The sequence below is a fragment of the Musa acuminata genome, chromosome BXJ3-9 (assembly GCF_036884655.1).
Source record: "Musa acuminata AAA Group cultivar baxijiao chromosome BXJ3-9, Cavendish_Baxijiao_AAA, whole genome shotgun sequence".
Taxonomy (NCBI): domain Eukaryota; kingdom Viridiplantae; phylum Streptophyta; class Magnoliopsida; order Zingiberales; family Musaceae; genus Musa; species Musa acuminata.
In genome coordinates, this window is record NC_088357.1 from 35,381,214 (window position 1) to 35,407,189 (window position 25,976).

General features: G+C 36.9%; 1 protein-coding gene across 1 annotated transcript; it reads left to right on the top strand.

The window, feature by feature from the left end:
* Window positions 1-6,876: 6,876 nt before the first annotated feature.
* LOC135649827 (uncharacterized) lies at window positions 6,877-12,338 on the top strand. The gene is made up of 9 exons (XM_065168692.1): window positions 6,877-7,065; window positions 7,143-7,322; window positions 7,409-7,484; window positions 8,070-8,190; window positions 8,270-8,387; window positions 10,165-10,256; window positions 10,425-10,494; window positions 10,607-10,689; window positions 11,971-12,338. The coding sequence occupies exons 1-9, from the start codon at window positions 6,955-6,957 to the stop codon at window positions 12,056-12,058; spliced, it is 939 nt and encodes a 312-aa protein (XP_065024764.1). The 5' UTR covers window positions 6,877-6,954; the 3' UTR covers window positions 12,059-12,338.
* The last annotated feature ends 13,638 nt before the right edge of the window (window positions 12,339-25,976 follow it).

The window sequence follows — 25,976 nt, forward strand, 5'->3', positions numbered from 1 at the left end:
CTCTGGATATCATATCAAACATACAGAATGTGTAGTGGGACCACAGACAGAATGTGATTCATCCATTTCTGAATGACCACCAAACAGAAGTCTCCCATGTCTAGGAGCTCCATCCACCCACGTCTATGTGAAGTCAGAGGGGGCCGACAGAGCATCGCAGGCTCTATGCATAAACTCCCTTTACCATTTCTAGCAAAGGTTCATATTATCCCACAACACCATAGTACAAAAGGGCAGTCTGAACAATGAATAGCATATATCGGAAGCACACGCGGAACAACAAAACGTACATGTGCCTTTACGAGTCAATACGATGCAAGCAACAATCTCTCACAAATGTATTCAGATTTGGAATGAAATGAAAGCAAGAGTATACCAGGATTCCAAGCAATCATATGTAGCTCAATTCAAATAAGAAGGTTAGATGAATTCAATATCCAAAGGAATGAAACTAGAATAGGCACATATCGAAAGCAAATATGGAACAATGGGATATACATGTGCCTATATGTGTCAATGCGATATAGCATAAACGTTACACAAAAATGTTTCAAGAATGTAAATAATTTATAGGCAAGAGCAAACCAAAATTCAAGCACTAACATAAGCCTCAATTGAACGAAGGGGACTGAATGGAATCTATTTCCAAATGAATGAAACAGAATACGTGAAATCGACCAAAGCTCGATTTCTGTCAGGATTCAAGAGGCACATTGAACAAATACTTCAGATTATCAATTATGCTCCAATACCCTTAAGAAAACTACTGTCGAAAGATAAATCAATCTATTTTCTGATGAAATAAGTTTCATATGAAACAAGGTTTCCAACAAGGAGTTACCATTGATTTAGTGACCGAAGGTCAAAAAACTAAATCACTGTTTTGCAGAATCCATAGGGCAGAATCAATAGATAGCAGAATAGGCATTTGAATTCCAAAATTTTCAATCTATATATCAAAAGAAAGGTTTACAAGTCTAGTTTCAAATGAAATCAGTTTGGTACAAAAAAAAATTTTCAATAGGGACTTATAGGTATTTTAGTATCAAAAGGTCAAAAATTTTGATCCCTATTTTGCAGCATCCATAGGCTCAATTGAAATAGATGTTTGGATAAGTATTCGGAGTCCAAAATTTTCAAAATCAGTGTCAAAAGGAAGGTATAAGAGTCTACTTTCAAATAAATAAGGTCCTGCCTAAATCTATGTTTGGTGCTAAAAATTATGGCTGAAACAATATATAGGGGTCAGTTTACTAAAAAATTTCAGATCCATGATTTTTGTATCTATCAAGAGAAATATCAGGTTCTAGGTTGAAATCTTTCGAATAATTCAGAATAAATATGAGATCAAAGACTAATAATTCTGTAGGATGGGATTAAAATACTTGCCTTTGAGAATTTTGACCCTAAATGAGAAGATTTGTGTATTTTACAGTTTAGTCCTTGTATTATTATATTTACGATTAGGTCCTTAGGGTTTACATATAGGTCCTCAAAAAAAAAAATTTTGAACAAATCCCCTAAATCTTATGAATAAGTTCTCAGATTTATACTTTGGCTCTTTTATCAAATTTCAAATAGATACTTACATTACAACAAGAAAATTATACGAAAATTCAGAAATGAGGGATGTTACAGCAAGTTTATATGATCCCTTATCATCGCAAACAATAACCCCGATGCTAACATTTTACAATTTTGAAAGCTCCTTTGACTAATTCTCCCAAAAAAAAAAAAAAACTAGGTTGTCAAGATTTAAGTTTGTTATAAGTTTGTTAGGTTGAATTTTCTAATAACATAGCTAGTAGCAGTGATAATTTGAGCCCATATTCCTAGGTTCTCTTGCTTGAATAATTTTATAATAAAAGCTTTAACTATAGACCACAAGTATGTTAAAAAACACTTATTAGTCCAATTCTATTTTACCTAAGAGTTCACGTGCAAAAATGGATTATTTGCTGTGGAAACCAAGGATAAGAAAATTGATATTCCTAAAAAATGTGTCTGATAATTTAGGGTGTAATTTCATATAAATGACACAATGAAGAGACTTGGATGATTAACTTTCATAATCTATCAATTGTATGGAGTCTTTTATGATATAATTTCTAGCAAAAGATTTGGACTCTCGGAGATGCACCAATGGTCTAAATGATTTGTAACCATTCTAAAAGTTAAGGGGTCTTTTCTTTGGTTCTAAAGAATTTGTATGTAAATTTTGTGAAAACAAGATCTTTTGGGTTTAGTTTTCAAATCCTTGTGTCATCCTTAGGACATGAGGTAATTTAAAATCCTCTCAATATGTTAATTATAATAGGGCGAAACAACTCCTCTCGTGAAATATTTTAACTATTAGACCACATCAAATCATCTACCTTCATAAAGTTCAACAAATGAAAAATTATTGAATGAGGCTTTCATCGTCAGAGGAAAATTAAAAACTCAATTATTATTTAATAAATTGGTATTGGAACCATCCCTAACCAATTTAATAAATCGCTTCCTAAGGTTCCACATACATACAAAAAGAGTCTCCATGACTAACTAATGTTATTACTATGGTTGTTTCCCCAACGATACATCTCTTCATATTTGGCATGGACTACACGATATCAAAAAGTATTCTTCTTATTCATATATACTTGTACACAAGTGGCATATAAAGATAACTTGATGTAATTGAGATTAAAAAAACTAAAACTACTTTGAGCTATGAGAACAATGATTGTATGCCAAGCACTAAGGTACAAACTTGTAAAATTATCTCTCTTCTGTCACATAAAATTATTAATCAAATTGGTAATTCTACGAAGAACCTTGGTAGGTATCCAAATTATACTAAAAGTGTAAAGAGGAATAGATTTTAAGATAGATTTAATCAACACCAAGCAACCGACTTATGAGAGGTACTAACCCTCCCAACTACCTAATTTTATGAATTGCTAATTTTATGAATTGCTTAATGAAAATATCATTATGCAAACCCAAGTGAGTTATGTTGAACAGAAACTCCAAGATATTTGAAGGGAAATAAACATTCCCTATATCCTAACAAAGAGCATATCAAAGGAGTAGTGTGATTGTTAGTGGATTGATTTGTTTGTCATAGGTTCATATAACACATATTTTAAGGATCATGAAATAGAATTTTATATTTGCTTTAAATCTCAATAGAATACAATCAATATACACTAATCTTATAATTGAGGTCAAATTTAAAAGGGATAATTAATCTACGATTAACAGTATCATTGAACAATCGAGTGATAAAGAGTCATCCTACCTAACCTTTATTTGGCTTTTAAAATATTTAGATCTTTTACTATTAATCTCACAAGGAAACAATAGAAAAGAGATATAAGATTAGACCCAATTGACAAATTGAATTGGGAATTTCATGATTAGAAGAGAGTTCCTAAGGGCTGACTATGAAATTCTATCAAATGCATTCTCTAGGTCAATTTTGATAATCACAAGAGGATTCTTACCTTGCAAATTATAGAAGGAATAAGGTAGCTTCTGAGTAATCAAGATACTATCCTTAACGAATCCATGTTGCATAGGTGAGATAAGCTTCTAGATATGGGTCATAACCCTATTGGCCATAACCTTAGCTAGTATCATAATTGACATATTATATAATGAGATTAGCCTATAATGTTTGATCTCTATTGGATAACTTAACTTAGTGATAAATATGAGAATCATTTTAATCCAATCAATATGTATAGCAAAGGTCTCATAATATGTTTGGAAGACATTAAGAAAGGAATTGGTCAAAATCATTAGCCCCAAACATTTTTCTAAATCCATATTAAAAATAGCATCACAAATTTTATCAAGATTGAAAAACTAAGCAAAATAAAGACTCTTCACTATTGAGCTCCGACATAACTAGCCAATTAGTCTTAGTGACCCTAGGATCCACGTGATTATATTACAAATCAATATAATAATGGGTAAAGAGCTTAAGGATCTCTATAATAATGGGTAAAGAGCTTAAGGATCTCTTTACTCTCATAAATAAGATTATGTCATTTATGAGCATATATTAAGATGTGATAATATCTAACATTAATCAAAATACACTTTGCCTTACCTCACTTAATTGCTTAAGAAGGGTAAGGTATAGACTTTGAGAGATGAAAATTTTCTTCTCATCCTCGTTGGAAAGGCTATCATTGTTAATTTTTGAATTGAACATAAGGAGTCCTAACTTAACCTGATGAATTTTGTCCTCTAATCTACCCAATACTCTCGACAAAGGTGATTGCAATTGTATTCCGAATACTCTCGAAAAATTTTTCGAGGAATACAATTGCAATCACCATAAACCCCTTCACATATATATAGGACATTTTTCGAGGATTGTCACTCGCATGGAACACTTTTTAGATAGCCTTTTATTCCTTTTATTCCTCGAAAACTGTCGATTGCAAGTTGAAGGGTATCATGCTAATTCTTGTCAAATGACTAAATAAGTTGATGAGCTTGTGTGTCTAATGTGTGAGTTTGTTGTAAAAAAATAAAAATATAATAAAGCACATACAAAATATAAGTGAGATAATTCATAATGACCTTTTACAAGGTACCTTACGGTTCCAACTAAAGTAAAACATATTAAACAAGTTTTTGACCCTCTTCCTCACTCGAGATTAAGCATCGTACATATAATAACAAAATATTCTTATCTAATCTATTAATTGTAGTATTTTTTTCTTACTTTTGAGAAAGCTTCATATCCACTTTAGTTTAGGTCTTGTTGAATGTCTCTTAAGATATTAGGTAGGTATCTCTATTTTGACATAAAGGGACCTTCGAAAGAACATTATCGAATGCCTCCTAAAGAACAATCAGCTTCTTCTTGCTCCCTAGGATCATAAGAACTTAGACCTGTATCTAACTCCATGGTAACCTTGGTCACCAAAAGTGCTATCTCATCATTCTTTGTCTCCTTTGGCATTTAATCTATACATATCTTTTTACTTTTGGAGTAATATCATCTCTCATAAAGAGAAAACAAGATATATGACTTAAAAGAAGTTAAAAGAGTATGGAAATTTATTAGGAAAGTGGATAGGTCCTTATTTAGGTTTGATAGAGGAATAGGGGTTACTGATACCTTATATGCCCGTACAGGCTTTCGATGAGAGTTCCTATTCTCCTTAAGGAAGGAGCTTAGTGTATCTCCAAATGGATTCATCTCAAGATCCTCTATGACATCATCTCATTTCTTAATTCTCACTTTACCATTTTCTAACTCGTGCTTCCTAGATTTGATCACTAATGAGTTAGTTTGATTCACCTATTTCCCATGCGGTGTAGTAGAATAACAGCCATCAAGAGGATCCACTTGAAACCTTAGAAGTTCTGTTGGGAGTAGACTTTGCATGAGGAGCGAGTAAGGAGCTAGGTTTTTGTTAAAGCTATTAGAATTACACCCTTATCCAGAAACCTATCCGCACTTGAGTCACTTATATTTATCTTTGGTTAATTTTGAGACTTAACATGAGTCGTCTTTTCATAGGCCACCCGCTTAGAAGTTGTCACTCCCACTAATTTAGGATAGAATTAGATAAACCTCATTTATATATCCTAAATAGTGATAACAGTCTCTATATAGATCCTAACAAAATATCTATATTCTATTCTAAGAAATGTAATATCTACTTTAGAGGATTTTCCTAAAATAGAAATGTGGGATAAACAAATAATGAAGATAGATAATGTGGCAACACGATTACCAAACTTTGTGTGCTGATTGATCCCAAGACATAGACATATTATGATTTGTTGGTATCCATTTATAAGAGGTCAATTCATGGCTTGATTTACTTGTAAGAATTTTTTTTTAAAATGATTACTTCACATATGAATGAATAAAGGAAGACGTTAAAAACAAATTTAAAATCCCAATATTAGTGATGGAGGGGAGGACATTTTTTCTGTATTGTTTATGACCCAAAACCTTCAGCTATATGTTGGGCTTAAATTCATACAAGCATTGCTCATTCTTCCTTTAGTTTAGTTTGGTTGTCATTGAACCTCTTTAAACCATCTGGCAGCTTGGATGGAATTTAGGTATTCATCACCTCTGATGCAAAACAAGTTAGGAGAAGTGTGTATTTGCAAGCAACATTTTTCTGCTGCCCCTCGTTTAAAGAAAATAGTTGGCACATCCAATCTGATGCATTTGTATGTTCCATTGATTAAAAAGGTTAAGATACATATATTTCTTTATTAATGACTATTCAGACACCTAGATTTTTTTTATTTTATATATCTAATATTAATAGAACTAGTTTGTAGACTTACAATAAATATACTTGAGTTAAATATTTTGAACATATGATTCAATTATAAAAGCTAAAACTTATGTATAAGAAATATCCTACCTACCTCATCATAGAACTACACTCATAATATAGGGAGCTTATATATCAAAGCATTATAGTATGTAAATTTGTGTCAAGAAATCAATAGAACAGGCCGAAATACCGTATCAACCGTCGATCACGGACTATCCCAATCTCAATCGTACGAGTGCATTAAGACTGAGGGAGGAGTCGTCCCCACTTCCAACCATTGGTCGTTGATCCTCTTGTGATGCATAGGAAAGCCCAATCACGCGATTCCTTGATCGCGTCTTCTCTCGTGACGCCGATTCTACACAATTGGGTATCGTGCCTAAGGTCGTGGACACTCAGTGTGGTTCCTTCTATACGGATGTATGTGGATTCTGGTCCAAACCCGATAAGAGGTCCGGCGAAAATTAGCGCACCCGTTTAACAGACCCGACCCGATTCTTCGCCTCTGTTCCCGTTCGTGTGTATTTGGCTTAAAAGAGCACCCGTTAACAGACCCGACCCGATTCTTCGTCGTTGCCCCGAGTCGGCATGTTTTGGAAATCCCAAAACAAACCAATTTAGGGTTAGGGTATTACCACCCACAACCATGGCGGGCGCCGGAATGCACCCGTACCACCAGCAGTGGGCGCCTCCACCTGCCCCCGCGGTGGCGCCTCCCATGCCCGTCGAGGTCCCCAACCGCCCCCCTGGCGACGAGGTACGCGCTCTTCCGCCGCCGCCATGCCCTTCCCCTAGGTGCCGCTACAAATTGAATATTTCCCTCTTATTTCGAAGATTCGAACGATCTTCATCACTGGTCTCCCCGTGGACGTAAAGGAGAGGGAGCTCCATAACTTGCTGAGGTGGTTCCCGGGCTTCGAGGCATCCCAGATCAACTTCAAGGCAGAGCAACCCATGGGTTTCGCTCTTTTCTCTACGGCGCAGCATGCCGTGGCTGCCAAAGATGCGCTTCAGGTGATTTACATGTCTCTCGCGGTCGGGCTCTTGCCTTTCTTATTCGCGTCCTCTGGCCCTGTTTGATGCCGAGTTCACTCGCCCAGGACTTGGTGTTTGACGCCGAAACGAAGTCCTCCCTGCATACCGAGATGGCAAAGAAGAACCTTTTTGTCAAAAGAGGTGCGCCTTGTTTGCACGCGGCGTCTTTGTTCTAACCACTAGGCCATGCTTATACCACAATCCCTTTCTTCACCTTTGCGTTACATTGCATCGGAAAACTTTACTCTTTCCCATGCTTGTTTCTTAATTGTTTGTAAACCTTCAGGATTCCACAAGTGAAAGAGTCGGGTTGATTGACCTGCCCATTTGCTCTCTTTCATGCGTTAATTAACTAATCAACCTACAATACGATTTTAGTTGCCAGTCTTGGTCTAGTTCTTAAGTATCAATCCCAGAACCTGTTTATGCATGAGCCAATTACCATTATAACTTGCTTTAATGTGCATCTTCGGACTTGTTTGCTAAAATATGCATTTTTATCATTTATCTGATTGATCTAGATCCTTGTATTCTGTACAATTTAAGATCAACATCTGACGTATCTTGGTTGATGATTTTTTTATTAGAACATGAATACGCTGGCATGTGCTGTTGCATTAGTTTATTTTGTGCCTTAATTTGTTCTCAACTTTTATCACATAAAAGCTAATGGTTTCTGGGCTTTTGATTTTTGTGTTATTGTTGTCTTTGTTTTTCATTATGTAGGTGTAGTATCTGAGTCGAGCTCTCTTGATCATAGCAAAAGGCTACGAACCGGTGGAGATTATACTCATGCAGGCTATGCAGCTCCTGCTTTTCATCAAGCACCTGTTTGGGGAACCCCAGGGTAAAATCATGGACCTCCGCAAAATTAAATTTTAGCATTTGTGTTTCTAAATAGACCTTTTGTCTTTCAATTGTTTTAGCTATGTTGCACCACATCCACCTGCACCGTACGACCCATATGGAGGTTATCCATTACCTCAAGTAGCCATGCCTACCCCTTCTCCTATGCCAGCACCGAGCCGTTATTCCCCTGTTCAGGTAATTTGTATCATTCTTCAGCCAAAGACAATCAATTTGTCAGATTTTTTTTTCAGAGAATTGAAGTTTTTCATCTCTCTCGTCATGAATTATAATAAATTATATTCCTGTGCAATACAACCCTAATAAACTTTTCTACCTTCATATCTCTGTTGTTATTTTCGTGATTTTCTACCACAATTAATGCCACCTGGGTTCTTTCCCTCAAAAATCTTGAGAACAGTTTTAAGCCCAAAATTAACTTATTGGTGATGATAGGGTCCCAAGTGGGAACTAATTTCTATTTTTTTTAACACTCAATAAGGATGCTTTTCGTGGAATATGAAGAGAGGCCTCATGGATTGCAAAAAGCGAAAACATATTGAATTAACTTTGTTTCTGCACATGCATATGGGATGAAAGAAATTTAAGTGTAAAGAAGGATCCCGAGATGAAAATTTCAGACAAATATCAAAACACTGTCACGAAGACATAGATTAATGATGTTGTGGTCTCCTTTTTAGAAATTAAACCTATAAATGTATAATAAGTTGATTACATGTCCTGGCAACTTGAATTGATGTAGCATTTACTGTAATAGAAGAAATTTTATTGGCAATTCAATTTTGCAGCATTGCAGGTAAAGCTGTGAATTGTTAGATAATTACTTAAAAGTGAATGTGAGAGTTACAAAGGAACTCATCATACTGTAATTTTACTGTCCAGTACAATCTGGTGCTGAAAGAAGATTCTGTGGTAAAATAATGAAAATTTTCTTCTTAATGTAATTTGAGGAAATGTAAGTTGATGAAGATTTGTGAACTTTTATGTTGTATGACACAAGGATTATTGAATTAGGATAATACAGTTACGCTTTCATAGATTTGATGAAGCTTTAGAACAATAGAGTTTTACTAGTTTAGACATATGTACTGTAGGCGAAAACAAATTTTAATTTGTTACTTTGTTTTAGGGTCAATGAGACATATGTACTGTAGGCGAAACAAATTTAAATTTGTTACTTTGTTCTAGGGTCAATGTGTTAGGAGACGAAAGAAAAAATGTATAGCAGAATTATAATAAGAGGTGACTTTCATGGATCTGATGTAGCTCCTGAACATTGAGGTTTAGTGGTTAAGACATATATGCTGTAGGCAAAAGACAATTTTGATTTGCTTGACATTTTGTGTAGGTTGATTTGTAGCACTAGCATAGGAGATTAGAGAATAACCGTATAGAAGAATTATGAAATAAATATACATATATCATCTGAGTGCTGCTGATGGGGCATTTTTGCCTAAACTATTTGTGGGATTTTTTTTATTATTGTTCTTTTGTATTATGATGCTGTTGCTTCTTGCTGGCAAAGGAATGAAAACAAGTCATATGAAGATGGGCTTCTTCATCAAACAAACAAGATCCGGCAAACTCTTGATTGTCAATATCAAGGGTTTGTACAAGTACCTCTGGATTAGATCTAAGTAACCAAGCCATCTTATTAGAAATTAGAAGCCAAAAATATCCTTTGTGCAACTGTTCCATTTTATTGTGTCTGAAATTAAACTCGAAGATCAAAATTGGGGTTTAAAGTGTCACAGTTAATGAAAAAAATTAATATTATTTACTTTGTTATGAAGCTGATACTCTGCTTTGGTTGTTATGAAACATTTTGTTGGGTTTATTGTAACATTTTTTGGCCATTATAGTCTGGGTGCCTATTTAGAGCAATTAAGTGAATTAACCAGTGTAATTTATTTGTATGTTCACTTATATAATTTATTTTATCTCTGATTTCCAGAAAACTAAAGATAATCCTCCATGCAATACTCTTTTCATTGGCAATCTTGGCGAAAATGTAATTGAGGAAGAAGTCAGAGGTCTTTTCAGTGTGTATGAATCTTGACCTTGCTATATGCTTACATGAGGCTGATAAAGGCTGTTGGTCTATACCAATAATGACATTTCACAGTTGCAGTAACACAAATACTTGATTTGGATTTTGTTGAAACTTACTCTAGAATTTTGTTTTGGTTTACTTATTTATTTAGCAAAATGCAGGCAACCTGGCTTCAAGCAGATGAAGATTTTGCGGCAGGAGAGAAATACAGTTTGCTTCATTGAGTTTGAAGTAAGTATATGGAGGAATGTTAAGAAAACGCTGCACCTTTAAATTGTAACTTTGCTGACTAGATTAATTTGTCAACTTTCTCTAAGTGTTTTCTTTATTTTTTCTCATGCAGGATTTAAATAGTGCCACAAATGTTCATCAGAATCTGCAGGGTGCAGTTCTTACTAGTTCCAGTCGAGGTGGCATTCGTATTCAATATCCTTTTTTATTACAGTATTATTTTTCTGAATCGCTATTATTGAGTTGTCTACATGAATTTAGCTAGGTATTGTTGGTGAGAATGAAAGCTTGCTTTTTTTGATTGCCTGTCATGGATTTGAGTTGTAGCAGACAGTCTTTTGTATTCTTGGCTGCCCTTTTTGGTGTAATTGCTTGAAATACTGCTCCTTCTGTTGTTATTATTTGATATTAAAAACAGAGGATATTACCTTGTATGATTGCTTAAAGCAAACATAGGATTGTTGTCACACTCTAAAGAAAAAGCAAATAAAATTTAGTAATGATTCGATATGGTTGGAGTCTCTTATGATTACAACCCGATTGCCACCCATGCTCATCATTTTGTCATTTCTGGTTGGGTTACATTTTCATTAATCTGAGCACAGCTGTTGCAAAGAAAGCCTTCTGTGTGGTTTGCAGAATGTGATTTCAGCCTCCTGATTATAAGCCATGATCACCAATTTATCATTTCTGGACGGTTATGTTTCTCTTGATCTGTCTACAGCTGTTGTAAAAGAAAGCCTTATATTTAATTTGCACATAATGAACCAGCTTTGATCGGATGTATGTGAATTTCTAAGTGGAAATTTGTAATTTAATAATATTATTTGCAGAAGAGACTTACAACCTACAGGATTTTTAGTTGGTTAATCTTAAATAAGCATATTTGTGTGATAATTATTGTTTTCTAGGAACCTACTTTCTCCTTTTTTTAACAACATAGAACAGGTCCTTGATTTTCTGTTCTAGCAGATGTCTGAAGAGTCTCCAAGTGTACCTGATTACGATGAAACTTTTTTCTGCTATACAATTTGAGTGGTGATGCTGAAGTTACTTTCTAATAATTTGAAAAATAATTCTACTAGTCAAATAAGTTGGCTAAGCTTGAGCTAGCACTAAAAATTTACCTAGTCAATCTACGACCAGTGATTACTCAGTCTCTATGTATGTACAATAAGCATTTCTTACCAAACATATTTGATATGCACATTTTTTCCTACTATAGCTCAGATTTTTTGGTGATAATGATTTGTTGGGTGACACTTTAAACACTCAATTTTTTTCTTTGAGAGAATAATCTACCATTATAAGCATTATAAGGATGTATATTCTCAGTGCATTTTGTTGTACTTAGATGATCCCCCTTTCAACAAGCGTTTATGTTTTCATTGTGTAAACTTCTGCATTTTAGTATGTGATCTAAGCTTCTGTTCCTATGTTATTGTATCTTGAACTGCTTTTCTTGACTTTTCAAACATTTTCAAAGAACCCTTTTGGGCGTCGGAAGGACTCAATCAGTGGTGCTTCATCTGAACCTAATGGAGTTCCTACTTATCAGCAGTAATTAAAGGGATGTGTTTTTGCTCTTTTTGCTCAATCATGAAGACTATGGAACAGGAACAGATTGCATTATGGGAATTATAGTGTTGCATCAAACTTTATAAGCTCCCATCAGCATCCTTGTGTGAATGAACCTGGTGGTCATGAGTGCCATTAGCATCTTTCATGAGGCACAGATACTTGTATGGCATCATGATCTGTTGGTAGTTGTGCATTGGCATCATGAACATGGATAATGTTAATCTATTTGCTGTTTATATTGTTCACAGTGATCTGCTTTTTTATTGTGCATTGGCATCAGCGAATTTCTAGTTTATCTGTGCAGTTGAACAACCAATTTTGTCTAACCAATTGTACAGAGGAAACCAGACATTCTTGCATAGTTATGCAACTTAATCTTCTCGCAACTAGCCTTTTGCAATTACATTGAAGAGAAATGCCCAAAATCATGACATGGCATGGCATGACATATCATAGCTGCAGACCATGGGCCATACAATTATCATCAATCCACATTCAGCAACTCATCATCCATGCTTTTGCTTAGCATGAAACTGATTAGTATGTTTTTGCCTCCAGGCTTGCATAAAGCTATAATTGGCTGGGTTTGGTGGTGCTAGTTTGTTTGCAGAATATTTTGAGACGGAGAATATATCAGTGGTATGATCTGGGGAGTCAGAGTTCAGACTGCTGAAAGCTCCCAAGTTTCGGCATAACCCTGTGGCGAATGAGATGTTTCACCTGGAGTTGTAGCTCCTGTTCTAAGGTGACTTGACACTAATACCATAAGCTTTTCATTTTATTGCAAGCTAGTTGCAGGCCAGTTGGAACATTAGCAACATAGCTAAGGTTTCTGTTCACATCACTCCTTTTCATTATCTCACCCTAGTTATTGGCAACCAAGTTATGACTGTAAAACATGGTCAATGCACAGCCGACACAATTTTCAGTTGGCATGGTTGGTCATATGAGGAAAATATTGTGTGTCTTTTTGAACACAACATAGGTGGAAAATATTAACATATCTCAACTTGGTTTATTGGTATCCTTTAGCAAATTCTTGTAGTCCAAAAGTCATTTTGGAAAAGAACAATTCTAAGTGCTTTTGCCAGAGTTATTAGGAAGGGCTCACTTTATTGCTTGTTGATTCTATATTTGTTTTGTGCAGCACAGGATAAATTGGTCTCATGGAATTTCTTTGAATTTATGAGAAGCTTAATTTGGTTGGTTGCTTTATATCATATATAGCAAATGCTCTGTTGAAGTTTATATATATATAGGAATGAAGATAAACAGGACTAGAAGGAAGAATTGTGTTCTTTTACCTATTTCTATGAATTACTTTGTAACCTGCATCATTAGGAGGTTGGCTTCTGGTGTGTCTGCGAGTGATTTCTCTCTCCAGCATATTCTTCTTTATATATATATATATATATATATATATATCAGCATTAGCCAAATAGATAAAACAGTATCATCATTAGCACGATGACGTGTACTTGATGCATTTTTATGAAGCTGCACGGCATATCAATTTGTATTTTCTTATGTTTCTTATTTATATCTGCAAACTTCTCTTAGCATCACATAAATGCATTATTGAGGCAAATGATATCATCTATATAGTCAGTCCACCTTGAAACTATTTTTTGGTCAACCAAACGACCCCTTCGCCATTTTTTTTTGAGTTTCCAAGTCTTTCATTGAAACCAAAGGGAATAAAAAAAAACCTATGCACTGGCTTACAAGCTAGGGTTGGTTGCTTTGCCAAAAAGATTGACCGTCCGTGTAGCTCTCTCCATGGACGAGCACGACTCTTTCCGTGGTCACTTAATTAATTAAAATTACTTTTTTATGAAAAAATATATATCTGCCTTTTGTGGGACCAAATGGCGAGATAAAAAAAAAAAAAAAAAAGTACATTTCTTCTATCAGCCTCCGAGACCCAACAGTTACTGCCTATATATATATATATATATATATATATATATATATATATATATATATATATATATATATGTCATGGTTCTTCCTGTGCTCAAATGTAGCACCAAAAGAAAGATGGATTAAGATGACAAACATATGAAGCCAGTCATAAAAGTGCATTGGAGCCTAACAGCCTCTGAGACACAAGTAATAATAATCACAATGTATTTGCAAGCTTGAGGCATCAATCAAATAAATAAAAGATGTAAATTGCACATTGAAATCTTATTATATTAAAATTGAAAGTTGGTTAATTCCCAAAGGCCAGTGGTTTCAGATGTACCAACTTGATCAAACACTTTTATTTCCTGCAACCTGGAAAATGCCAGCAGCTACTGGTGACACTACAAGAACTTGGATGAGAATTTGACAAGCAATCCAGTCCGAAGAGAGCTTCAGCCCTTATTCTGCATGTGAATCTGAACGTATCGCTGCCCAGCAAAATAAACAAATTAGCACAGAGAAATTTATCAACACATAAAAAGTAAGAAGAACAAATTTTAAGAATCGAAGACTGTATCAGTGACAATTAACATTTTTTGGTGGAAATGTTATGGAGTAAGGGTTTCCAGACAAACACCTTGATTATAGTGTTAACAACAAGCAGCCAAAAAATTGTTATGCAGTAAGAAATATCCTTGGGGAGGAAATTTTATGGCGATTAATTTACTTTTAGACGAATCTGCCACACCAGACCAAGATTGCATTCATTTCAAATCATGGTTCTTCCTGCCCTCCTATTCCATATGCTCAATGCTCTTTATCATATTTAAATTGGCTAAGTAGACATGACTACAAGTTGGTGTTTAACTGAACCAACACCAACTTTAAAAGATGTGTGCTACAACCTAAATTTCTATAAGCTGGATCAAGCAAAAACATACAAAACCAAAGCAAAACATGCTGCCAAGCATATGTACAAGCATGCAAAAATAACAAACAGTTCGTTGAGCGAAGATGTTGCGGGTGTGCGACGATCATTCGTGATATTCTCCCCCACTTAAAGTATTGACACTCATCGACGCTTGTTGATAGGCTTTGATGACTATTTCTTCATGCTGTAAGGCATCTTCAAGCTCCCAACTAGCTTTTGTTCAGGAAAGCTTTCGCCATTTCACTAGGTATTCGGTTTGCTCCGCTCCGTTAGGTAGCTTTGCCTTGTGCTCCGCTAAGATGGTTTCAACTCGCTTCTCGTAGAAGACTCTGGTGGGGGGTAGCCAATTTGGAATTGAGGTGGTAGCCATGTTGGAACACTTCAGAAAACATCCTACGGATCTGAGTGGTAGGCTTTCAAGTTGATTGCGTGGAAGACATTGTAAATTCTGAGCTACATCGGCAATTGCAACTTATAGGAGACATTGCCTACCCTTTTGATAATTGGGAAGGGTCCTTCGTACTTGCGCATCAATCTCTTGTGCACTTTATGCCTAAAGAACTAGAGTAATGCTCGTTGGAGCTTCACCAACACTGGCCAACTTTAAACTCCTTTGATCGCCTTCCAGGTCTGCCCATTTTTTCATCTTTTTGACCGCCTTCTCTAAGTAAGCTCGCATAATATCTGTATTTCGATGTCATTCCTTGATAAAGTCATATGCTGACGGACTACTCCTGGTATAACTAATCGCCAAGGTGTGAGGAGTCGATGGCTGCTGTCCCGTAATGATCTTGAAGGGGCTTTTGTTGGATGCAAAGCTCCGTTGCAAGTTGTAGAAGAATTAGGCAATGTCCAATAGCTTCATCCAATCCTATTGGTTGGCACTCACATAGTGCCAAAGATATTACTTAAGGAGCGAATTTATTCTTTCAATTTGGTCATCCGTTTGAGGGTGGAGGCTTGTGGAGAAGTATAACTTGACCCTAACAATTTGAATAGCTCAGTCCAGAATCATCTCAAGAACCGTGCATCTCGATCACTGATGATACTATGTGGAACTCCCCAATACTTTACAACATTCTTCATCATCAACTTTGTCGCCTCTCTGCTGAACAGTGTAGGGGGGCAGCAATGAATGTTGCATACTTTGAAAACTGATCGACCACCATGTGTACCGATCCAAGTCCCCCTACTGCCAACACGCTTGATAGGAAGTCCAGGGAAATGCTCTCCAACGACCTTACTGGTACGAGAAACGACTCCAAAAGTCCCATCGGCTTTCGTTGCTCTACTTTATCTTGTTGGCAAGGCACGTTCGAACATATTCCTCCACAACAATCTCCATCTTCGACAAATAAAAGCCCTTCTCTACGAGAGCTAGTGTTCAGTGAATGCCCGGATGTCCCACCGAAAAGGAATTATGACACTCTCTCAAGAGTTCACGTCTCAAATTGTCCACCCGAGGAACATAAACCCTATTCCCTTTGGTGTAGACGAGTCCCTCCTGGACCCAAAATCGTCGTGTCTTGCCTTCTTTGATTAATTGCATCAGAATTATCGCTTGGGGATCACCGTGCAGTCCATCCCTGATCCTAGAAAAGAAGTTAGAGTGCAACTAACTTGCTTGGTCTCTGCCTTCCAACTGCATGGCATTCATCAGCTCCACTTTTCGGCTCAATACATCGACCACGACATTTGCTCTTCCGGGCTTATACTCCATTAGCATATCAAACTTAGCTAGGAAGTCTTACCATCGTGCTTGCTTTAGGGAGAATTTCTTTTGAGTTTAGAAGTAACTCAATGCAATGTTCTTCAACCTTAGCACAAATCACGATCCGAGAAAGTAGTGCTGTCAAACTCGTAGACAGTGAACCACCGCCGTCATCTCCTTCTCGTGCACTGGATACCGCAACTTGATCTCGTTGAGCTTGTGACTCTCATAGACCACCGGGTGACCCTCCTGCATGAGTACTTCTCCAATAGCAAAGTCTGAAGCATACATATGGACTTTGAAGGGCTTCCCATAGTCCGACAATTTGAGTACCAGTTCCTCCAACACAGTAGACTTTAGGTCTTGGAATGTCGTTTCACGTTTGTCGAACTATCGCCAAGGCAACTCCTCCAACAACTCCATTTGTGGAGCTGCGCACTTTGAATACCCAGCTATGAAGCGTCGATAATAGTTGACGAAACCAATGAAGGATCTCAACTCCAGTACCTTCTTTAGGGTTCGCCGTTCCGCCATAGCTTGCACTTTTGATTTGTCCATCCAAATGGAATCGTCACCGATTCGGTGTCCGAAGAGCAAAATCTCTATCTGAGCAAAGTAGCACTTCGCCCTTTTCACGAATAGAGTGTTCTCCCTAAGAACCTTGAAAATTGTTCGAATGTGCTCGACATGCTCCTCGAGCGTTTGGCTGTAGACACAATATCGTCCAAGTAGACAACCACAAACTTGTCCAAATACCCTTTGAATAATTGGTTCAAGAGAGTGTAGAATGTAGCCAAAGTTTTGGTTAAGTCGAAAGACATCACAAAGAACTCAAACACTCGATACTTGGTCATATAGGTAGTCTTCGCTTCATCGCCTGCAGCAATGCACACCTACTAGTAACTTGACAAAAGATTGAGTTTAGAGACATATTTTGCTTTGCCCAGTTGGTCGAATAACTCCGTGATAAGCAGGATAGGATACTTGTTCTTCAACGTCACCTTGTTAAGGCTCGATAATCGACGCATAATCGAAGGCTCTCATCTTGTTTCTTTTAGAAGAGGACTAAAGCTCCGAATGGTGCTTTAGAACTACAGATGAGACCACCGCTTAGTAGTTCATCTAATTGTTTCCTGAGCTCTGCCAACTTTGGAGGGGGCATGCAGTATGGTGGTCTCGCTAGAGGCTTCACTCCGGGCTCCAACTCGATGTGATGATCCACACCTCTACGTGGCGATAGAGCTTTTGGCAACTCGGGTGGCATGACATCTGTGAACTCCTTCAAAACATTTGCCACCACAACAGTTTCATGAATGGCCTCCCCATCAATTGGCTCCAACTTTATAACGGCCACGAAAGTTAATTCACCATATCGTACCCCCTTCTTCAGTTGTAAAGCTGATATCTGTTTCGGGTCCTTGGTTCCTCGAGAAACCAGAACCACGTAAGAGTCATCACCTCCTATTAGGCATAGGGAGTTTAGGAACGACTTTGGAACAAATTTTGCCGCATGCATGAACTCCATTCTAAGAATCACTTGAAAGTCATCCAGTAGCACCACCATCATGTTTGTGCTTCCGCTCTATGTCCCGATCTTGATAGGCACCGCCTTTGTTAGCCAGAGATCTGCTCAGCCTCTGAGTTCACTGCCTTCATCTAACTTGGGTTATTCTCCAAGTTTAACCCTAGTTGTCTTACTTCTCGGTTGACAATAAAATTGTGGGTAGCGCCCGTGTCCACCATCGCACGGGTTGTTTGGCCATTTAGCTTGATGTCCACGTATATCAGCTCACCGCTCTCTGCTTTATGTGGTTTTATCTTCAAGTTCTCTCCCACTTGACCCCACAACGCATTCAACAAACGCATTACTCTCATCCGGGGCTCTTGCGACTCATCATCATCGCTGTTGGATTCCGAACTACTCGAACTAAGGGCGACAACCTTACCCTTGTCCAATTTAGGGGGTGAATTGAACTTGTTAAGGCATTTGAGTGCTTGTTTTTGTGGGCACTCCCACACAATGTGTGGTCCTTTGCACAAGAAGCATCCGCTAGGTTTTGGGGCCTTGCCTTTTGAGCTTTAGCCCTTTGTGGAAACTCTTTTTCTTTTGTTTACCCCTAGACTCCTTCCGTTAAGGATATTTAGGTGGGTGATTTCCTGGAGATTGTTTCTTCTTCCACAAGTCCTCCAAGGAAACTGAACCTTTCTATGATCGCAATTGCCCTGATCACATCGATGACATTCCTTCGATGCAGTTCCTATTTTGCCTACGACTTCAGGCCATCGAGGAAGCTGAACAACTTATCCTTCTCAGATATGTGTTGTATGTCCAGCATCAGTGCGGAAAATTGCTTCACGTAGTCTCGAATAAAAGTATTTTAGCGGAGTTGTCTTAGCTTCCTTTTTGTGACGATCTCTGTGTTTTCGAATAAAAACTGAGTTCTCAACTCCCGCTTAAGTCCTCCCATATGTCACTCGACACCAACCTTGTTGGATCTCCTCCCAACAGCTTCACCACCAAAGTTATGCATCCTCATTCAGATACATGAGTACTATCAAAACTTTGATTTCTTCATAATCGGGCCCCGTAGCTTAGAAGTATTGTTCAATGTCAAATAGAAAATTCTCGAGCTCTTTAGCATCCCTAGCACCCCCATAGCAATACGACTCGGGTGCCCTCAAGTTTTGTGGCAACAAAATGCAAGTGTTGCTCCCTCCCGCATTAAGAGCCCATGTGAACAATGTCACCCTGGACATGAGTTCCACCACGACTTCGTGTAGATGTTGCATAGAGTCTTTGGTGTCTTTCGTAAGTTGATCGACCAAGGACTCAACCTTGTTGATCCGAGATTCAACTTCTTCTTGCGAGCTCTCTACCCTAAGAAACCTTCGTTGACCTTGGTAGAGTTCCTCTAAACTAGATTCAAGAACTTCAAGGTGGGTTTCCACCATTGAGTCTCTCCTTGTGGCATATTCTCTCGGTTGGCGCTTCAGATTGCGCCTCCTATGCTCGCGGAGAATTGTCAACTTCTCGCTCGTCTTGTTTGTTTTCATGCTCATCTTGAGCAACTCCAATAGCATGAAAGCAAGTTTGCACTTACAACCTATTTGCGATTGCTTGAGGCAATGGTTCGACTTGCCCCATCTTGCTCGATTCGCCAAGATGCTTCGCCATAACAAGATTGCGAAACTTCTTTGTTGTTTGCTCGAATTACTTGCCCGCTCTGATACCACAATGTCACGGACTTACCTGAAATTTCCTAAGTCGTGAGACACTCTTGCGATAAAGTCATGGACTTAGCTAGAGTTGCTTAAGCCATGAAGCACCCTTGCGCCAACTTCTCGGACTTAGCTGGGATTGCTAAAGTCATGAAGCGCCTTTGCGTTATGTATTCGTAAAGGGTCAACCTATTTACAACCTCGCTCAGGTCCCGTAGGACCTGTAAAAAGAGCAAGTTGATTAATTTGAAGGCGAGCGACGGACAAGTCCCGACGTCTCGCGAAGAGGGTAGATTTACAAGCAATTTAGCAAATACTCGGTGTGCAAGAGAGAAAAGAAAAGAAGGAAAAAACAAGGATTTAGAAGACAAAACGAACAATCACAAGTCCATAAACGATTACCCACCGGGTGTTAGATGCGATGGCAAGTTCCCATCAACTTAACGTGTGAACTTGTGTAAATCAATCAATGCCCCACACTACCCTGAAGCCCCATCCACCCTTGTGCCACCCGGGGGGTTTCAGGAGCCTGAGCTAGCTGACGTTTCGCGCAACATTGTGGTTTGGGGAAAACAAGTTGTGGCACACGAAAACGAAGCCATTTTGGGTCAGGTGGTGCATGATTGCACTACAATGCTACAAACTATTCTTGCTTACATTTTTCAAGCAAAAGCACACAAAATCAAGACAAACCAAGCATTTGTACAAGTATGCAAAAATGATAAAAAAAGGTTCGTTGAGCAAAGATGTTGCGGGTGTACAACAACCGTTCATGATAGTACAACAGTATACCACCCAACACGGGTGTTTGATAGGGGACCAATACAGGCAATCCATATCGATTTGTTGGCATGTCCTATTATATCATGTGCCGATACATTGGTACAAATTGGTATGTATCATACCAATGGCTAGTCAGCATACAGTTATGGACCGATACGGTGAACCATGACTTTTAGAGTCGGTATACAAGTATGGACATTGAGGAAGAAGAATATGAACCCTTAGGGAAAGAATTCAACAAATGAAGGACCATTTCTATTTCTTCACAATAGCAACCGGAGATGGACGCTGAAGTGAGATGGCTTTTGTTGTAATGCACCTTGTTACTAGTAGTTGCTACTTAACAGATTTATGCCACAAAATATAAAGAGAAATACGTTATAAAATTACAGAAATAAAGGAAAAAAAAGTCAGAACGAAAGAAAGAGTCCATTAGCCACAAGAGAAACATGCACACCAGATCTAGCCCTTTCAATAGTAGAAACCCCATAAATTCTTGTCACTCCACTTTCTCAGCCAGTCTTATGATTGCAGCCAATAGATTTACAGCAACTACATACAATTTCTAACAGCTCTAGCTTTAGTTCTTTGTAAAAGGTTCACTTTCACACTTCTCCTTTATTGCCTATATCATTAAGAAGTTGTCATGCATTCAAAATTGTAGTTACATGGAGAAGCAAGTGGTTAAGGATGCAAAGGTGCATTTTGAATTAAAATGAGTGATCCAATCAACAACGTCTACAAGTAAGAACCTATTGTTGCTCCCTCGTGCTATGGCCACCCAACTTAATACATCATAGAACAACTAATGAGGTAAAATGCTTGATTTCTAATAAATCTTAAAAACTTTCCATGATCAATTAGACAAGAAGAGAAAAATACTTTGATTGCCCCTAAAATACTGAAAAGAATGTTGTTGTTTATTGTCATCTCCATCATAGACATACATTGTTAACATGTGATGTCAAACTAACAGTAGTCATCCATATGCAAAACTATCTCCTGAGTTTCAAAGACATCTCTTTTGCTCCAATACAAGGAGCAATAAATGAGGAAATAGAATACCTGAAGACATCGGAAAGGTTGCAATTTAGAAACGTCATTGCGCTCAATAACATCTCCGCTGCCTCTCAGCACACTGTCTTAATCTAACGAATAAAGATCATCCACAAAAGAAAACCTAATCCCTAATTAATCACACTGATAGTTAATCCGTGGTGAACGAACCGAAACCACAACCACCAATTGTCGAAGCCCGATCACTAAGTGATCCATAGATGAAGTCTCGAAGAAGGAAGAAAAGAACAAGATTCTGAACAGAATCATATTATAATTTCATACTAAATCCCCAAAAGAAAATCCAATCGTTTACTCGCTCATGCTCGCCATGGTATAGCCACTCGAACCATATTGACGTAAGTCATGTCCAAGCCATGATCTTTCTTTTAGAACAAACCCTAAATGAAGCCGATTTAACTATCACGATAGATTTAGCACAATAAACTCAAGCAGATCCATCGTGATACGAATAGGCGGAAACAACAGATCAATCCGAGGAATTACTGGACAACATCATCACGAAGGGGTTCACTCACAGGACTTCTCGGGCTTGCCGTTGGCCCATTTGGAGACTGCGAAGTGAACCTTCTCCCGGGCGGCGGCCTCTGATCGGTAGGGCTCCTTGAGGCAGCCCCGAACGAGGGACGCGCAGATGTTGGAGTAGGTGATGTACGTCATCCCCGCCGCTCTCCAGAATGGAACCGCCGCCGCCGTACTCGCCATCGCCTCTGTCTCTCTCTCTCTCTCTCTCTCTCTGTCTCTGTCTCTCTCTGGGGCTTTTCGAAAACTGGCCATAATGGCTTACTTTTATTTATTCTTTGGCGCATCATCGAGGTTAATTTTGTCAATTGCTGTCAATATGGACCGAATTAAATAGTTGTTGAAATGGGCCGAAAGACTTAAGCCCGGTTTTAGTGGCAAATTAACCCAATGCTTGTCCTGTGATCAAAAAAAAAAAAAAAAAAAAAAATATATATATATATATATATATATATATATATATATATATAATGATGAACTAATTAGTAGTATAAAAACAGTACGACTTATTGGTATTGTAACAACAATAATAAGCCATAGTATCCCAACTTATTATTATTTATACAAATTGATATGCGATAAATTAAAGGCATGAAAAAGATGCGCTGACATTAAAATGTTAAGACATATATATATATACATATATACATGTATATGTATATGTATATGTACATGTACATGTACATGTACATATATATATTTATATGTATATATATGTATATGTATATATACATATACATATATATATGTATGTATATGTATGTATATGTATGTATATATATATATATATATATATATATATATATATATATATATATATATATATATATATATATATATATATATATATATATATATATATACATACATATATTGCTTGGGTAAAAAATAAAAGGTGAATCATTGTTAATATTAAGAATAAAGTAAAAGGCAAAGATGAAATTGTGTAAACAAAAAAAGGTTATGAACAAAATATGAAAATGTTTTGCTGGTAGAATAATTTTTCAAAAATTTTGTTGCAGGAGAGAAATAGTAAAAATATAAAAATGGATAAAAGGAGTTTGCTGGTAATAAATAAATAAATAAAAAACAAAATATGCTTTGGGCAAATTCTCAGAAAAAGTTTTCATTTTTAAAAATTTTGGTAAAGCATTTTTACTTTTCAGAAAAACTATTTTGCTTTTTTGTAAAATCAGTTCGTCCCACTTAGGGTTAAACCGGATAAAGAACCAGTAGTTGTAACTGAATCAATTCCACTGTAATGTCCATCAGCCTCCCTAATCGACACGATCTTTGGTCTACCCATCAACCTCCTTAATCCACTTTATCTATCTCGATCATCAACCGCTTCTCTCTTCCATCGTGTCCATCATTTCCCTATTCCAACATCACCAAGGAGCATCGAGTTCCCTATACTCTCATTAGCAGCATCGAGTTCTAGCATTCCAACGCCTGTTGAAGGGTTTCGACATTACAGCAATATCTTTGTTCGAGTGGAGGAGGTCCTCAAAAGTTCTAACGTGAAAGTATACCACCCCTCTCGACGACATCTCTGGTATGGGATTGATTGCCTCTAAATCATTTATCAGGTATCTCTCTATTTCTACCCTAACAATCATGTCGTTTTTGACCTTTGGAAGAAAAGTAATCTGATCCGGTAGAATAGCTTCGAATCTCTCATATCAATTTACCCTTTAGTTCGTTCTCACCTTCGAAGCCAACCACATTTGCAGACCAATTGGTTGTTGAGAATGGAGTATATATAAATAATGTATATGTGCTAGAATTTCATATTTATGGTTTGATTTAGGTAGGTAGGTTCTTACGTATATTCTTTTTTATAATTAATTTGATTTAATTTATTTTTAATAATTTATTGATTTCATCTTTGTAATTTCTTCTGTTAGTAAACCTGGAGTAGCATATTGTGTATGAATCAAACTAATTCTGGTTGAATGGTTACTTTACTGGTTCTAGTTTTGTTGTGCATTTTCATTATTTTTTTCTGTAGCACCGACTAAGCATAGTGAAAGGTAAAATTGGCCTCAATATCACTAAAAGAGTATGTTATATGGATATTATACATACGATATTTCATCATTTCCTTGATATCACTAATATAGTTTATTTTTTGCATATTGTTATCAATAATGCTAGAACAAAAGGATGAAAATAATATGTTTCTAATAAATGGAGTCCAATTATCGTTGTTTTCAGATGGTTCTCTTTTCCTTAATCTATCAAACACTAGAAAACAAATTGATATGAAGATAAAGTCATCTAGGTATATTACTTAAAAATATTTTTCATTTGAAGTATCAACATGTGGGGCATAAAAAAAGCTAATGATTTCATTACATCCATATGAAGATGATGTATCAATGATGGACTTTTGTCGTATATATATTTGCATGTGTCTTATTTTATCAGAGTAATTATGAGGTGCTACCATCAATTGTATTAATCACTGACAATCTGAAAAACTTTGAATATGTTTAATTAGATGAAGATTTTTTTTGTTACCTATTTATTTAAGAGGCTATCTTCCCTTATCGTCGGTTACTTACATAAATATATCTAGTTTATGAAATACTATATTAGTAATTTGGCATAATATAAATTGATCTTAACATATACATGAATTTTGATAAGGGTGCTTTTGTGAGTGAAAATAGTCGATTCTTATATTGAATTAAAAATAATTATAAAATATTATTAAAAATATAATCTGAACAAGTATTTATTTTCAAATTCAGATTTATAATTATAATTATTTTTTAAAACTCATCCTAATTATCATATTTTATTATTTATATATTATTAAAGAGTTACAACCTTTGTAATGTGATGCACGATTAAATTCAACTAATTTACTAGTAATTGAGTTTTTAGCTTATGAAATTTCAATACACGCTGAGGTACCAACTACTAAGATATTACTTGTATATTTCTCCGATTAGTCACACAATTTGTAGTTTTTGTTGAGATAACTAGGTAATTAATTATTTTTCTATTCTATAGAAATAAACTCATGAACCTTTACTATATGTATGGATGATGTCCCACATGAGTAACCTAGTATACGTTGTTGAATCTCGTATTTTGATGATGAAATCACTTGATATATGTTTATGATTTAATATGCGTGTTGTGTGATGTAGGATGCTTCGATCAGGATGAGACAATTAAAGCAGAAAAAATCATGTTGTGCCGGAGGAACATGTTAGAAGATTGGACGTCGGGCCGATGGATCGGTCGACGTATTGATAGAAAGCTTCGGGTCGTGGGCTCGGGCATCGGGCCAAGAAGAGCGGGTATTGCGCCAAGGATATCGGAGTTACGGAGTCAACTGGCCGATTGGGCAATAGGCCGTAGGAGAGAATGATACGCCGAAGAATCGGACGAAGCATCAATGGACCAATGACATGCCGGACAACTTGATTAATGCTTAGTATTAATTGTCTAGATCGAAGTTTTGTTTTATATGTGCAGGATTAACTACAATGGATGTAAGACATGCAGTAGGAGTTGTACCAGAGTCAAGACTATGATCACGTTGGGAGTTCGAGAGTTCGACGAAAGTTCGGACGGTCGTTGGAGGTTCTGCGGGAACAAATTCGAAAAGTCCAAGAGCTTACCAAAAGAAGCTCGTCGGAACTCGCCAAGTGGATCATCACAAGTCCACGAGTTTGTCGGAAGTCCACAAGAGCATCACCGATGGTTCATCGGATGATCGACGGAAGTTCGCCG

Coding starts and splice junctions, on each gene's coding strand:
- LOC135649827 (XM_065168692.1), top strand. CDS start 6,955: ATGGCGGGCGCCGGAATGCACCCGTACCACCAGCAGTGGGCGCCTCCA. Junction 7,066..7,142: donor ACCGCCCCCCTGGCGACGAG/GTACGCGCTCTT, acceptor CTTATTTCGAAG/ATTCGAACGATCTTCATCAC. Junction 7,323..7,408: donor CTGCCAAAGATGCGCTTCAG/GTGATTTACATG, acceptor TCACTCGCCCAG/GACTTGGTGTTTGACGCCGA.